The 14,845-nt window shown below is 44.0% G+C and overlaps 1 protein-coding gene across 14 annotated transcripts in view; it reads right to left on the reverse strand.

Annotated features, from left to right (window-relative positions):
- Positions 1-14,845, reverse strand: part of camk2g2 (calcium/calmodulin-dependent protein kinase (CaM kinase) II gamma 2) — a 43,028-nt gene that overhangs the window by 11,196 nt on the left and 16,987 nt on the right. For 10 of the 14 annotated variants that reach the window (XM_029449218.1, XM_029449219.1, XM_029449217.1 and 7 more), the window contains exons 3-14: positions 14,247-14,306; positions 12,264-12,318; positions 11,290-11,355; positions 9,658-9,730; positions 6,344-6,446; positions 6,178-6,261; positions 5,987-6,081; positions 3,220-3,342; positions 2,901-2,984; positions 2,771-2,813; positions 1,842-1,901; positions 186-226 (exon numbers count right to left, since the gene is read on the reverse strand). In XM_029449218.1, the coding sequence (XP_029305078.1) occupies positions 186-226; positions 1,842-1,901; positions 2,771-2,813; positions 2,901-2,984; positions 3,220-3,342; positions 5,987-6,081; positions 6,178-6,261; positions 6,344-6,446; positions 9,658-9,730; positions 11,290-11,355; positions 12,264-12,318; positions 14,247-14,306 (887 nt within the window). The remainder of the gene's footprint in view (positions 1-185; positions 227-1,841; positions 1,902-2,770; positions 2,814-2,900; positions 2,985-3,219; positions 3,343-5,986; positions 6,082-6,177; positions 6,262-6,343; positions 6,447-9,657; positions 9,731-11,289; positions 11,356-12,263; positions 12,319-14,246; positions 14,307-14,845) is intronic. The other 4 variants (XM_029449222.1, XM_029449221.1, XM_029449225.1 and 1 more) reach the window with 1 other exon arrangement.

Consider the following 14,845-nt stretch of genomic DNA (forward strand, 5'->3'; position numbering starts at 1 on the left):
TCATACACATCATCGAGAGCCTACTTTCCCACAGAGATCTTTAAATCACATTTGAAAGGAACATAATATCAAAGATACACGTCATTAGAGAGCAGGTAGGTGACTAGAAGGGAGACAGCAGGAGATAGGAAGAGTAAGACAGAAGGAGTGAAGTCAACAAAACCCTCATGGGTCAGAGAACTTACCTTCACACCGTCAGACTTTTTGTTTAGTAAGGTTTTGCACGCTGAAAGAAAGAGACACGATGGTGAAGACACAGTCTGAGACGTAGCTGCACAAGCTAAAGCAAAACATGCTCTAATAAAGGTTTATGGCGTCTGATTTCACCGTAAGCTAAAACATCAACCCAAAAGTATATTTTCTCCACCACTGGGAAAAATCAGGACAATTAAAAAAAAGGAATTAAAAGAACCTTTGATATTAAGGATATAGAAAAAGCATACTGGAAGGTTTAGCCACCTGTGTGCACCATGGGGCTTTTATCCTTTTGCATTATAATATATTGTTTGAATACACACTTGCTGACTGCACTAAACTCCCACAGCTTCATCCAGGACATCCGCAAAATAAAGAAATACTTTAGAATACTTTGGAAAGATCTAAATCATCAACATCACGAGTGAGAGACACACACCCACACCCACACCCACACCCACACACACCCACACCCACACACACCCACACCCACACCTGCATCTTAACATCCCAGTTGAAAAACAAAACTGCAGGCGCACACACCTGCCAGGCTGCGTGATGAAAGGCATTCTCTAAATCATTGTCACAGAGGTGGTGGCTTCATGCTTATAAAACATGCAACATCCTTCAGATTCTTTAGTTAAAGAGGTGGCGAGGTGTGCGTTCCCAACAGTTACCAACGTGAGCTGAAGTATTACAGTCTACGGCTGAAACCTTTACATTCTGCACATCTCTGCACATTACAACCCCCCTGCATGTAACTGTGAAGAAAGCGATTGTTATCAAGAGAACCCCACTATTAACAACTCCTCGGTGTAGCACCCACTTGTCTATTACAACCCAATAAACGATGCTGGACGATCCCACCAACACTTTGTGTGAAACATACTTTACGTTTTAAGTCTCTTTGTATGTTCACACAAACAAAACGGAGCAGGCAGGAGACAAAAGGAAAGTAGATGATAAAAGTGCATTCTGTTTAAACAGCTTCCCATGCAGGTTGGTATACTGTGCTGTACACTCATACACATGCTTGGCTGGCTGCTAGTGCCAGAGCCATGCGGAGGGAAGGTTGCAGCGAGCACAGGCAGGGATCGAGTAATGTGGACACATACCAATTCAAAGGAAGTAGAACTGGAAGTGTTACTGAGGTTAAAGGCTGACGTGTCATATAAAAAGGTTCAAATGCATATGTTGCAGGGGAAGATATATATATATATATATGCAGGCTGCACTAGTTGTGTTACTGCAGAGATGTGTAAACAGAGCTTTGCTGGGTGGCAGCTGCGGTAGTTGGAGGGATGTCAGAGGGTCATGCTGGGTGTCAGTTAAATGGCTGTTGTGTTCGACACAGGAAATTAAATAGCCGGTCCTGGAGAGGAGCTCTGTTCATTAGAGCGTCAAGACACGCAGCAGTCCCGAAAGGTCAAGAGCTGAGCTTCGTTCTTGGTTTCCATTTACATGCATGTGTGTTTGTGTGTGTTTGTGCGTGTGTTAGAAACCCCAGTGCAATGATGACCACTCCAAAGTGGTTCATCAGTGTGCAGGCAGCAGGTGGAGGGGTTCAAGCAGCACAGGCCACATGCCAATAGCCTGAGTACAAAGTTGGCAGTGCCCGACTCCAACACCCCCTCAAGCAGACGTACCTTCCTGTGTCATTGCGGCCGTGCTGGTGGTAGCGGCAGGGCTGGTATGCTGCCGTCCCACTATTGGACAGAGAGGGATTCAATGTGGAGGCGCAGGTGGGACGAGAGCCTCACTAAAGGCAGACAGCTTTTTAATGTTCTGGATTTCTTGACAATGACAAAACGTTGGTTTCCAGAAAGTGTTTAGGTCAAGTGGGCAAACTGAAAACAAGATCATCTCTGAAACCCAACGCCTTTTTATAAGGAAGCAGTGAAGCGGCAGACGGGAAAATCTTCTCAGCGCCAAAATGCCTACGTCCTGAAATGATTTAATCTAATTTCCATGGATATTCATTTGATAAACACGCCTGCAGTTATGCATAAAGCCTTTCAGAGGGCTGGCTCGTCTGCTTTCTTGAGTCGAGATCAATCTCGAGCTGAAAGTAGTTGGCTGTAATCCACAGGAGCTGCTTTACTTACATGAAAGCATTTCAACACAGGGCCAATGTGTTGCTAATGCATTAGCTTGCTGGGCCATCGTCTGGCCCACAAATGGGATGTTCAATCAAAAGCGAACTGTGTTTCAGTGAGCAAACTGCTTACGAGGAAGAAATCAGAGCCAAACCCCTGAAGTGCGAAATCAAAACTGCAGACAGAGCTGACAAGCACATAATAACGTGCGCTCAGTAGAAGAACAACAGCTATTTGTATCATTTTGCCTCCATTAGATATCAGATCAGGACAGAGATGACCTATTAAGTGTATACCACTTTAAATCTAATCATCGGTTATTAGATATAATGTCACATAACTGCTCAGTTGCTCTTAATCCAGGTGCTTCTTTGTACGGCATCATTTAAATATGTATTATCAACAGCACTGGGCCCCGTTTGAAGTCTATGGGTTATGTTGTCTCTTCATGTGTGATTAGCATCACTGCCAAAGCTCACCTGAGAAGTTCCTGGACACCAGCATTGTTGTGAGGATAGCTCCCTAGAGGGACACAAAAATAAACATTTAGGGGTTTTGTTTTCTGTAGACGTGTGTGTGTGTGTGTAAAACTATGTCCACCACACTCACTTTAAGTTTCCTCCTGGCGTTGAACTTGCGCAGACACTCCACGGTCTCTTGACGGTGCATCATGGAGGCCACAGTGGAGCGTTGCTGTTTGTAGAGGAAACAACAGTATAGATAAACACAACTTCATAAAATATGAACTGAGAGCTTTGAATGCGTTTCACTTTATCCAAAACTACAATTCTGCTCGAGTACATAAGCGGTCCATGATTTTAACACTTATACACGAGCCAGTGTGTGTGTGTGTGTGTGTGTGTGTGTGATATACTTTGTTGGAAGATGGTACGAACATCTACACCAGTAGAGGAGGAGTGTGACTTACGCAGACCCAGGGATGCTTGATGGCCTGGTCGGAGGTGATCCTTTTGGCAGGGTTAATCGTTAACATCTGATTGATCAGATTCTTGGCCTCGGGGGTCACCGTGTCCCACTCTGGAGAAGGAAACTAAAGAGGGAGATAAAGGAGGAAGAAGTGTTAATAATGTCCAGCACAGTTTGTGCACACATACAGTAGCTACTTCTACATTCACACGTTTGTATCTGGCAGAACCACATCTGGATGACGTTGGTATTGATGAACAGAGCTCTGTTTGTGGGTTAAATGAATGAAATACAAATGTATTTGTATGAAACATCTTTTGGAACATGCATAATGTGTGTAATGGTGCATCTTTACTTGTACGACACTAAAATAAAGAATTGATTCTGTTAAAAGTAAAAGGTGATTTATAAACTGTGGCGGCTCACGAGTCAATGCATGAAGCCCTTCAGACATAACAAGGGGAAGTTTTCAAAGTCCCTACAGTCCCTACAGTCACCTAAAGTCACCTAAAGTCACCTACAGTCACCTACAGTCACCTACAGTCCCTACAGTCACCTACAGTCACCTACAGTCCCTACAGTCACCTACAGTGACCTACAGTCCCCTACAGTGACCTACAGTCCCTACAGTCACCTACAGTCCCTACAGTCACCTACAGTCACCTACAGTCCCTACAGTCCCCTACAGTCCCTACAGTCCCCTACAGTCACCTACAGTCCCTACAGTCCCCTACAGTCCCTACAGTCACCTACAGTCACCTACAGTCCCTACAGTCACCTACAGTCACCTACAGTCCCCTACAGTCCCTACAGTCACCTACAGTCACCTACAGTCCCTACAGTCCCTACAGTCCCCTACAGTCCCCTACAGTCACCTACAGTCCCTACAGTCACCTACAGTCCCCTACAGTCCCCTACAGTCCCTACAGTCACCTACAGTCCCTACAGTCACCTACAGTCCCTACACTACAGTCACCTACAGTCCCCTACAGTCACCTACAGTCCCTACAGTCACCTACAGTCCCCTACAGTCACCTACAGTCCCTACAGTCACCTACAGTCACCTACAGTCCCTACAGTCACCTACAGTCACCTACAGTCCCTACAGTACCTACAGTCACCTACAGTCACCTACAGTCCCTACAGTCACCTACAGTCACCTACAGTCACCTACAGTCACCTACAGTCACCTACAGTCACCTATAGTCCCTACAGTCACCTACAGTCACCTACAGTCCCCTACAGTCCCTACAGTCACCTACAGTCACCTACAGTCCCCTACAGTCCCCTACAGTCACCTACAGTCCCTACAGTCACCTACAGTCCCTACAGTCACCTACAGTCACCTACAGTCCCTACAGTCCCTACAGTCCCCTACAGTCACCTACAGTCACCTACAGTCCCTACAGTCACCTACAGTCACCTACAGTCCCTACAGTCACCTACAGTCACCTACAGTCCCTACAGTTACCTACAGTCACCTACAGTCACCTACAGTCCCTACAGTCACCTACAGTCACCTACAGTCACCTACAGTCACCTACAGTCACCTATAGTCCCTACAGTCACCTACAGTCACCTACAGTCCCCTACAGTCACCTACAGTCCCCTACAGTCACCTACAGTCACCTACAGTCACCTACAGTCACCTACAGTCCCCTACAGTCACCTACAGTCCCTACAGTCACCTACAGTCCCCTACAGTCACCTACAGTCACCTACAGTCACCTACAGTCCCTACAGTCCCCTACAGTCACCTACAGTCACCTACAGTCCCTACAGTCACCTACAGTCCCCTACAGTCCCTACAGTCACCTACAGTCACCTATAGTCCCTACAGTCACCTATAGTCACCTACAGTCCCTACAGTCACCTACAGTCACCTACAGTCACCTACAGTCCCTACAGTCACCTACAGTCACCTACAGTCACCTACAGTCCCTACAGTCACCTACAGTCCCTACAGTCACCTACAGTCACCTACAGTCCCTACAGTCACCTACAGTCCCTAGTCACCTACAGTCACCTACAGTCCCCTACAGTCACCTACAGTCCCCTACAGTCACCTACAGTCCCCTACAGTCACCTACAGTCACCTACAGTCAACTACACCTCCATCCAAGTAGCAGCAAACATGTTTACTACCAACAATCAAAGCAAGTTGTCAATTACTGACGGAAAAGAAAAGAAAAATGAGATTCAAGGCGTCTGCATGACAGTGATGACACTGGAGAAGTGCACATTATTACAAGTGCTTGTCACAGTCACTTCATATCAATGCTCACATTATGCACATTCATTAGATGTGGTTGCTTCCAATTATGGAAATTAATACGGGTAATAAATTCCCATCTCCCAGAGGACTATGACAAGATCTGATAAATAAGCCTATCGCTCTCTCTCAGTGTATCACTTTCTTTTCTACAGCTAGATGAAAATCATGCAATAACAAGTAGCAAGCAATTAAAAACTAAAATTACATTTCTAAATGACTTGCGCTACAGAATTCGGAGTGTGTAATTTGACGAGACTTGAACCGAAGGTGTCCTGTAGGGCTAATCTCCAGGCTCTGTGCTTGTTTTCCCATTCACATAAATTAGGATTAGGATTATGTATTATAATTCAAATTTTATGGAAACAGATGGAGCTCTCCAACAGACTCTGCGCGGACCTTAGCTCTCATCTTCATGGATCCAAAAGCAAAAAACACGCTTGGTTAGAAGAAGTAGAGGAGGGAGACTACAGGAACACGAGAGAGAAGGACTCACGTCATATGCACCGGCCTTAATTTGTTGGTACAGTTTGTGCTGGTCCTCGTCCCAGAAGGGAGGATATCCCACCAACAAGATGTACAGGATCACACCTGGCACACACATAAACATATTGTATTTAAATCCTAAACAACAAGCATGTCAAATATCCGTGCAGCTGCATACACACAGACAGAAAGTAAACTGACCACATGCCCATATGTCCACTGGCTTGCCGTACGGGTCCTTTCTCAACACCTCTGGGGACAGATACCCCGGAGTTCCTGCGAAACCTGTGAAGAAGACACAAGTTGTTTGAAATCTGTAAGAAAAACATAAACTCTACTTTGCTTCTAATTTAATTTAGTTTCTTACCAAACCATGCCTGTTGCTCCGCCTGCACCTCGATGGCAAGACCGAAGTCTGCAAGCTTCACCGCTGCTCCCTTCATCTTACTGGCCAGGAGCAGGTTCTCTGGCTGCGACACACAAAACATAAACCTTCGTCAATCAGTTTGTCTGTAAAATGTCAAATTTACAATCATATTCATATGTTCTTCTGGCCAACATTCGAAAAACCCCAAAGGCAAGAACAGGCATTGAATAACAAACTCCATGTTCTGCAGAGTACACAATAAGTTGGGGGGAAAAACACATTTAATTAAGGGCAAAAGAAATAAGCATGTGTCCTCCTTCAGGAAATGTCTGCATGACTGGATGAGCTGCAGGAGCTCGATGACATCTACAGTAGTAATGAGGCATGATTTGGTCAAGCAGGCCACAAAGGCTTCCCCCAAAGGAAAGACCTTTTCAGTCAGCCGTCACACAATCTGACACAGCACTTTTGACACGGTCCTTCCGATCACACAATCGTGCAGAAGTTAGGACTTGGAAAAGAAAAAGGGAACATTAACGGTGATTTAATCATCTGCTTCTTCACTTTCTTCACTCGCGCCTCATTATATCATAGATCCTGTCACTTAGGGAAGAAGCGAGGGGAAGGAGAAATGGAGAAAGCGCATCAGGTCAAGTGTAATTTGAAGCGAGGACAGTTATTGATTATATCTGCACAGCTGTTTTAGATTAACTTCCTTCAGGTTTCTCTTCATAATAAAGAGGGTTGACCTGTTAATCTTTGTGGTTAGCACGGTCGCACCGCAGCAAGAAGGGCCTGGGTTTGACTCACCCTCTGGTTTCTCCTGGCTTGTCCACCGTCAGACTTTAAATGACATCACATGCATGAACTCTTTAATAATAAATGACAACAAATGCTGTCTGAGGAATAGGAAATCCTGAACGGATGCATCTTTCTAGTCTAGACAAGTTGTTCTAGCTCTTTCGGCCTTTGTGTTTTTGTATTTTTAGATTTCCCCTGCCATCATTTTTGAGCGTTACACATCTGGAGATGGTCCGGCTCGCACTACAATCGGATCTCTGTCAATGCAATCTTAACAGTGCGACCCCTTTCCTGAGAAAATAAATCTCCTGAAACTTCACCTAATTCTGCCCCCACCTCCTCTCGAGCTGCCCGTCATAAAGCCACAGATGACCCGCTCCTCAGCAAAGCAGAATTGAGAAAAAGGAGACCCACTACAACTTCCCCTTGAGAGTCTACCGAGGGACGACGTGCAAGACTGCATTGCTTCCCTCGGACCATGTTTGTCTGCTCGCTCTTCCTACTTCTGATCACAATGCAGACAGTATCGAGACAACACGACTCTGCAGGTGTCCTGTTGAAGATAAACATGTCTATAAAGACAAATACCAATGTGGTGGCCCCATCTTCTGGAGTGTGTGTGTGTGTGTGTGTGTGTGTGTGTTAAAGTCTTTGCAGTAGTTAGCCCTCCTCATCATCTCTGATGCTGACAGATGGACAGATGTCTGTGCTCATTGTCTGTTTCTTCTCATGCGTCAGTCTCTCTCTCTACATGTATCTATCGATCCCTCCTCCCACTATTAGTCCCCTCTATCGGGGCCGAGCTGAAACAATAGGAAAGAGAGAGCACTGCACAGGCACGGCGAGCTGGAGAGACAGAGAGAGAGAGAGAGACAGATAGATGGGAGGTGGCGTAATGAGTCCCTACGCTGGCGCTGCAGCAGCCGGGTGACCTCACCCTACAGTTACCATGGCAACTCAGCCTGCCACCAGCCAACAGCACTCAACTCTTTCTCTGTAATTCTTGTTTTCCCTTCAGCGAGTGGCCCTCCCAAGATGACGCGGAGGCAAAGATATGATCCGTGCATGCGTGAGGTCACACCTACCCGTGGCACACTGTGCCGCAGTTATTAGCAGCCTCGTGGCTACGATACAGACGTCACTGTCGGGGGCTTTGGCCCCAGAAAGTTCTTGGGGAAAAAAATCAGATGGTGATTTTTGTTTTTATAGCTGTAAGATAATTTAAGGGTTTGTTCTTATTGCTCAGAGAAACAAATGTTTGGCCAGTTGGGGGCAGTGGAACGCAATTTTGACATAGAATAATTTATAAAGTTGCAGTGGCTAACGTGTTGAATATTTACACATCAATCAGACAAACAATAAGTCCAATATTCACTCTCCTTTAATGAGCTAAATGCTCCACTTCACCAGACATGTGGTCCTGGAGAAAAATCAAGTACCAATGACCATAAATCTAAGACTATAACTAAAGCCTAGACGATATCTCGTGAAGTGTACAGTGGGTGAACACAGCTGGACACCAGGGCGATGAGATGATGAGTATGTTACTGCAGGTTTAAAGTTGGGAATATATATATATATATATATATATATATATATATATATATATATATATATATATATATATATATATTGATATAAATTCTGCATCAGCTCATTGAAGCCATTATGGAAATAATGCACTTACTGTGAGTCGCTTTGGGAAAACACAACGTAACGTAATATAATATTTAAACTTCATGATTTGTTGCAGCTTTAACAGAAATATTCCAGATGTCTGTTTTAGACACTTTTTCCACAACGTCAGTCTGACATATTTGGAAACTTTGGGAGAATTTAAATTGCATTTAGTTTGGCTGCACAGAATAATGCAGCACGGATGCAGTTTGAAGAGGGAGCGTTGTGTTTGTCTACTTACCCTAGAGTAATGGTTTCATGTTGCTCCATCTCATAAAAGTAATAGACCAGATTGTAAAGTAAACTATTAAAGTTTAGGACTCTGGCAATAAAAGAAACGTGGTGCAATTATCCAGGTGTTTAAATCTCAGCTCCCTTCGCTGTTATTCACCATATTATTAAATCACACGGCTGAGGAGGCCAGAGTCTTGGTTGCTGTGGTGGCGAACAGTCTGGCTGCGAGGGGAAATCGTCACTGGCCGTCATCTCATCCACCAACCCGCTATTAATAGCAGCTGGTCTGCTTTCGTCACTCCTCAGCAGTGCAGGAGGGGGGAGAGGGAAAGAGAGTACAAGAAGGAAAGTTAAGAGGAGGATAGAGGGGAAATGGGAGGGGATACAGACGTAGAGGAAGATGGGGAATAGAGGAAGCAGGTGAAGAGAGGGAGGGATGACGCTCATCCCCTAATTTGTTGTTAACGTCACAGCGTGACGTCTGCTCCAGCGTGTGTGTGTGTGTGTGTGTGTGTGTGTGTTTAGACCTGCTCAGACCTCCACAAAAGCCTTTCATCTTTTGTACAACAAATAGATAGTGTTCACCACTGATGATCACTCACCTTGAGGTCCCTGTGCACAATGTCATGCTGGTGGATGTGACTGACGCTCTCCAGGATCTGATTGATGCAGTGGCTGGAGGAGACAGAGAAGGAGAAACAAAGGAGAGATAATCAATCAGATCGGTGACAATGGAGTGCAGACTGAAGCATTAAGTCATATGTAACGTCATCAACGCTCCTTTGTGTACGTTTTATTTGTGAATACATGAAAAGCAGAGACTCTCTGAACACATGTTGAAATGTTCCCAGCGAGGTCAAACAGAAGTCAAACCCACTTCCACCGTTATTGGCCGGGTGTGCAGGGGAGAGAAAGTACGGCTCTGAACTTCTGTCTCCAGCTTTTTAAATGTTTTACACAACTTTTTATATAAACATGATTCCGTCTTTCAGGAGAGACCGTCGGAAAACAGTCGTATCTCACCCCTCTCTACTCCGCCTATGGTCGTTCTGAACATTTTGAGAATCGACGTAGTCGGACAATAAACTATTCGATCTTTTATAACACATGGCTGTATGGGAACAAATCCTTGCAACCAGGAGCCCGTTTCACCACATTTACAACATGCTTGCTGCAACTGCAATTTCTGACTCGTGCATGAGCACGTGAGCATGTGAGCACGTGAGCACTGTGACACCGTGTACCTGTGATTTGCACGCAATTTATGAAACATTACACTGATTCCATTTGAGTTTCGCGTGTAGTTGCACAGGAGGATAAGTGGTGTATGTGGGAGAAGAGTTTGGTGCATTTGTATGTGAATGAATGTGTGAAAGGGAGTGGAGCGGGCAGCGTGTGTGGGTGTTGTTGAGGCGGTGGGGGGGGGGGGTATCTTATGTAAGCTCGCCGAAGCTTACATATCAGCAATTTTGCTGGTCTGACGCTCGGTTAAAATGACTGTCGTTCCTTTAACGTAAATTGAGTTTGACATTAGTAAAGGTGAAGTCGGGGTGAGGAGCAGTCGGGTGCAAAGAGACAGACTTTGGGAGTAGTGCCCTCTCTGTGCGACAGAATATAAATAAAAGCTCCTGGCGTGTCCAAATAAGGCAAAATCTGGATTCCACATTTTATTCTCCTCCCTGCTTCTGCAGCTAAAACACTGTAGTGCCCATACGACTGTGCCGACGCTGTCTTCACATGTTCAGCTCACATCTCTCCTGCCTTTCCTTTAGGTTGTTATGGCTCAAATAAAAGAAATGCTGAAACAAGACTGACATTTTATTTCACGAATGTGTTGACATAATGCTTTTATTCGATCATGCAATTCATTTAATGCGATTGCATTTCGATGTTTAAGTCGGACCAAGATCTGCTGGAGCATTAGCCCGCCTTAACTCCAGGCTGATGACGTGCTGCAGTGCGAAACACATCTACAACTTCTGACAACAGGCCCAAAAGAAAGTTTTAAAACTTAGTGCTTTGTCATTATTTATTAATGGCATTAAATTTAAAAGCCCTGACGGTCAAAAAAGAAACGACCTTTAGAGAACTGCCAGAAAAACCACGAGCATGGCTTCTGCTACCGAAGCACAAAGTACATAAACGCAGATTCAAATGACAAAGCCTTTTCGTGCTTTGTGACTCAGCCACAAAAACTTAAATGTACTAACACGTAACATGATGAGATATTGTACCTGGCGTCCGCCTCGCTGTAATACTCTCTGGCAACAATGTCCTCAAACAGCTCTCCTCCAGTGACGCTGCAGACAGACACACAGACAAAATATACACTTGGTTATTTCACATTTTGTTTTAATCTACACTCTTGCTGAAGGTGGTGACATGTTCTCATAGTAGCCATCGTGTTCTGTGTCCACGTGCCTTGAGAGGCTACTTGACTGCTGGCTGATAATACAAGCCTCTACAAGACTTGCAGGTTTATTAGCACCTCAGTTACAACGTAAACTAGAGATTCATCTGAAATGCATGTGTTGAATTCTACCCAACACAATATGTTAGTGTTAAACCACATGTCAGAGGGTTTACCAGACGTGTTACAAAGCTAAATGTGCAGCAAGGTGCTTGTATTTTTAAGTCATTCTGAAGTTTTTTGTAAAGATGCAAAGAGTCGGGGACAAAAAAACGTGGTATTTAACACATGCTTTGAGTTTTCATGGGAAAGTCCTAACATTTCCATTTAAGGGTACGGTAAATGTTCCACAAGTGGCAGAAATAGAGTGCTATTACAAGAGACGGCTTTCTCTTGTATTTTCCCCTGAAGCAGTTTGTAGAAAGAAATGAAACTTGCCCCTCTCAAGCCATCGTCTTTATTCGTGGGGTAAACACGGTGACATTTACATAACATGTGTGAAGAACATGCTCACTGAAGGTAAACTGCATTCTCAAACTGTCATCATTAAACCTTTGTGCGCTTTCTATTAAAAAAGGATTTGATTTAAGAGGAGACTAAACCTTCCCATCATGGCAGCACAGTGGGGAAACCTGATATACTGTACTGCTGTGACATTTGTGGAAAATAAGAATGTCAACTTGCTTGTTGCTCGAGTGAAGCAATTCATCCTGGAGCAATACTCTGGCTTGAACCTGTTATGTGTGTGTGTGTGTGTGTGTGTGTGTGTGTGTGTGTGTGTTAATGGGATTTACTTACAGGTCAAAGACAAGGTAATGGAAGCCTTCCTCTGAGATGCTGTCATGGAGTCGTACTAGTGAGGATGAAAGAAACAGAGTGAGAGAGACTTCCATTAGAAATCAGTTCAAGACCACGTTGACATTGTAAATTAGAAGATCTATAACAAAATCATGGATCCGGTTTTGTTTAAATGTCGCATTTATTGAGGGGAAAACCTGTATTTTGTCATTTGAAAGCTTTAAATGATTACTTCTCGTTGATGTAATAGATGATAAATGCATCATTCATCACCAGCCAGTGGGAACAAAGCAGAAGAACCACACTTAAAACAAGTCACCACAATGTAATTATGGTGTATCCATTCACAATCGTAACAAACGCACACAATGTCAAATGATACACAGTCCTCTGAGGATAGCAGGGTTCCAGCAGCACAGTTTTGTATCCCTGCTCATGTGAAATGATCCGCTCCAGGGCTCGACAGGAGGTTTCTAAAGCCCGAGTGCCACCTGGCCAGTTGGCAACCAGGACGAAGCTTTTTGATGACAAAGTTGACAGAATAATTGCCATATTTTAATCATTCATAATTAATGTGATACTGGTAATTTCCTTTTTATGTGTTCTCTCTGTTAAAGAAGCACCAAAGCAGGAAGGACACATAGATGTATTTCTTCACAGAGGGGGGCAGCAGCTCTCCAGACAAACAGTTTTTAAAGACGATACGGGGTGTTCACAGGTAGATTAAAAAGCTGCTCGTGTCAAGGCGGCTGAAGGTGAGTGCTTAGACCTGAACATGTTGGATATTACTCTTCCAGCTTCAGACGGCTTATATTTAGAGAAAAGAAAAACTTGACAGGCTTTCCCCTCGAGAGCAGGATAAGAAAAGAGCAGCGGAGGTTGGGAAAGAAAAGGAAGAATAGGACGATGACGAAGAGGAAAGAGAGAATGAATGAAACCATACCCATTATGCTGTTATCATACCCTGCGTGTGTTTGTTTGTGTGTGTGTGTGTGTGTGTGTGTGTGTGTGTGTGAGAGTGTGAGTGTGAGAGAGACAGAGAGAGAGAGAGAGAGAGAGAGAGAGAGCGTATAGCCTGCACTGGGCGGGACATGACTGTATGATAAGATACTTGGTAGTTCTACCACAAATATACTTTGCCACACACACACACACACACACACACACACACAGCGTAAAAGATGTAATGAAAACTCAAGTGTTACAGTTGTACGTTTATTGCTACAGAGACAAATTGCCACCAATAAATGAGCTTTTAGCACTTCCTGTTTGCAACGTAGCCAAAGATGTACAGACAAATGTCACTAGAGTACTTTGATACTGATGATTCTCGGGAAAGTTCTGGCGTTAAAAATAATGACACGTTACGAAGGACATATAATAATAACATCCTTCAGTTGTTATAAGTTGAGATTTGACGGAGAAGAAGGAGTAAGAGTTTGACGCAAATGGCAATTAGGCGTTAATGGTTTTGAAGTACCTGAATTGGTCTCCCTGAGCTGTGCGTCACAGACACTACTTTTTTTAAACCACCCAAAGCATACTTAACTTAGTTCTATCAGCTCGATACTTCACGGCCTTTTCTAATTTAATGAGAACTACTTATGAATATGGTTTTGAACAGATGGCATGTTCCAGAAGACCACTACAGAAAATGACGCATTACTTCTATTTCAGGCCTCAGAGACTGCAGCTTGAATACAATGAGTTTTCCTGTGCTTTATATCTGCGATTGGTGTCGACAGTACTTTTTACGCAGCACTAAACCTCCAATAACCCAGATAAGTGTATTAGAATTTATAGGAATAGATTTTATAACAGCTAGTTCGTGAGAGAAACATGGACGTAGACCTCTCTGTGGTCTCACACAGGGAATGTCGAAGTTGTCATGTGCAGTTTGTAGCTAAATTAAATGACATTATTACTTTTCCTGTTGTTCTGAATCAACACAACTGTTCCACTAAGCTCTCAAAAATCACTCACCTATGTTTGGATGTTTCAGCAGACGACAGATTCTGGCCTCCCGGTCCAATTTCTGGTGATCTGAGGACAGAAAAGAGAAAGAGGAAACCGTAAGGACACATTTCAGTACCAGGAAGAGAAGCAAGAGACTTGTTTTAGTCCAACATGTGTGCTGCATAACATTAAATCTAAATCTGACGGCAGTTCATGTTGTTCAATAGCACTTTTTCAGCATCAGATTGTCGAAACCGCTTCTTCTACATACGTTTTTAAACAGATGTGGTGCGAATAAATTATAAATGGGGTGTTTCGTTTTTCTAAAGCAACTACATCTTGTTTGGAAGAATTTCAGAAATGCCTGCTCCAGCAACTATGTGACGATTAAACATCATCTTAACTGTCTCGCTGTGTAATGCTTAAACACACACTGTACACACTTTCTCTCCAGCCTCTCCGCTCGTCCTACTCAACTCACAATAGTTTTCCTCTAAACCTGCCATTTTATGAGCCGCATCAAATCGACTTGAGCTAACGGGACAGGAGAGACAGGCAAAACAGCTAAATGTTGTAAACACACACACACACACACACACACACACAATACACACAACCTCTCGCAC

Source organism: Cottoperca gobio, chromosome 15 (genome assembly GCF_900634415.1).
Source record: "Cottoperca gobio chromosome 15, fCotGob3.1, whole genome shotgun sequence".
Lineage (NCBI taxonomy): Eukaryota > Metazoa > Chordata > Actinopteri > Perciformes > Bovichtidae > Cottoperca > Cottoperca gobio.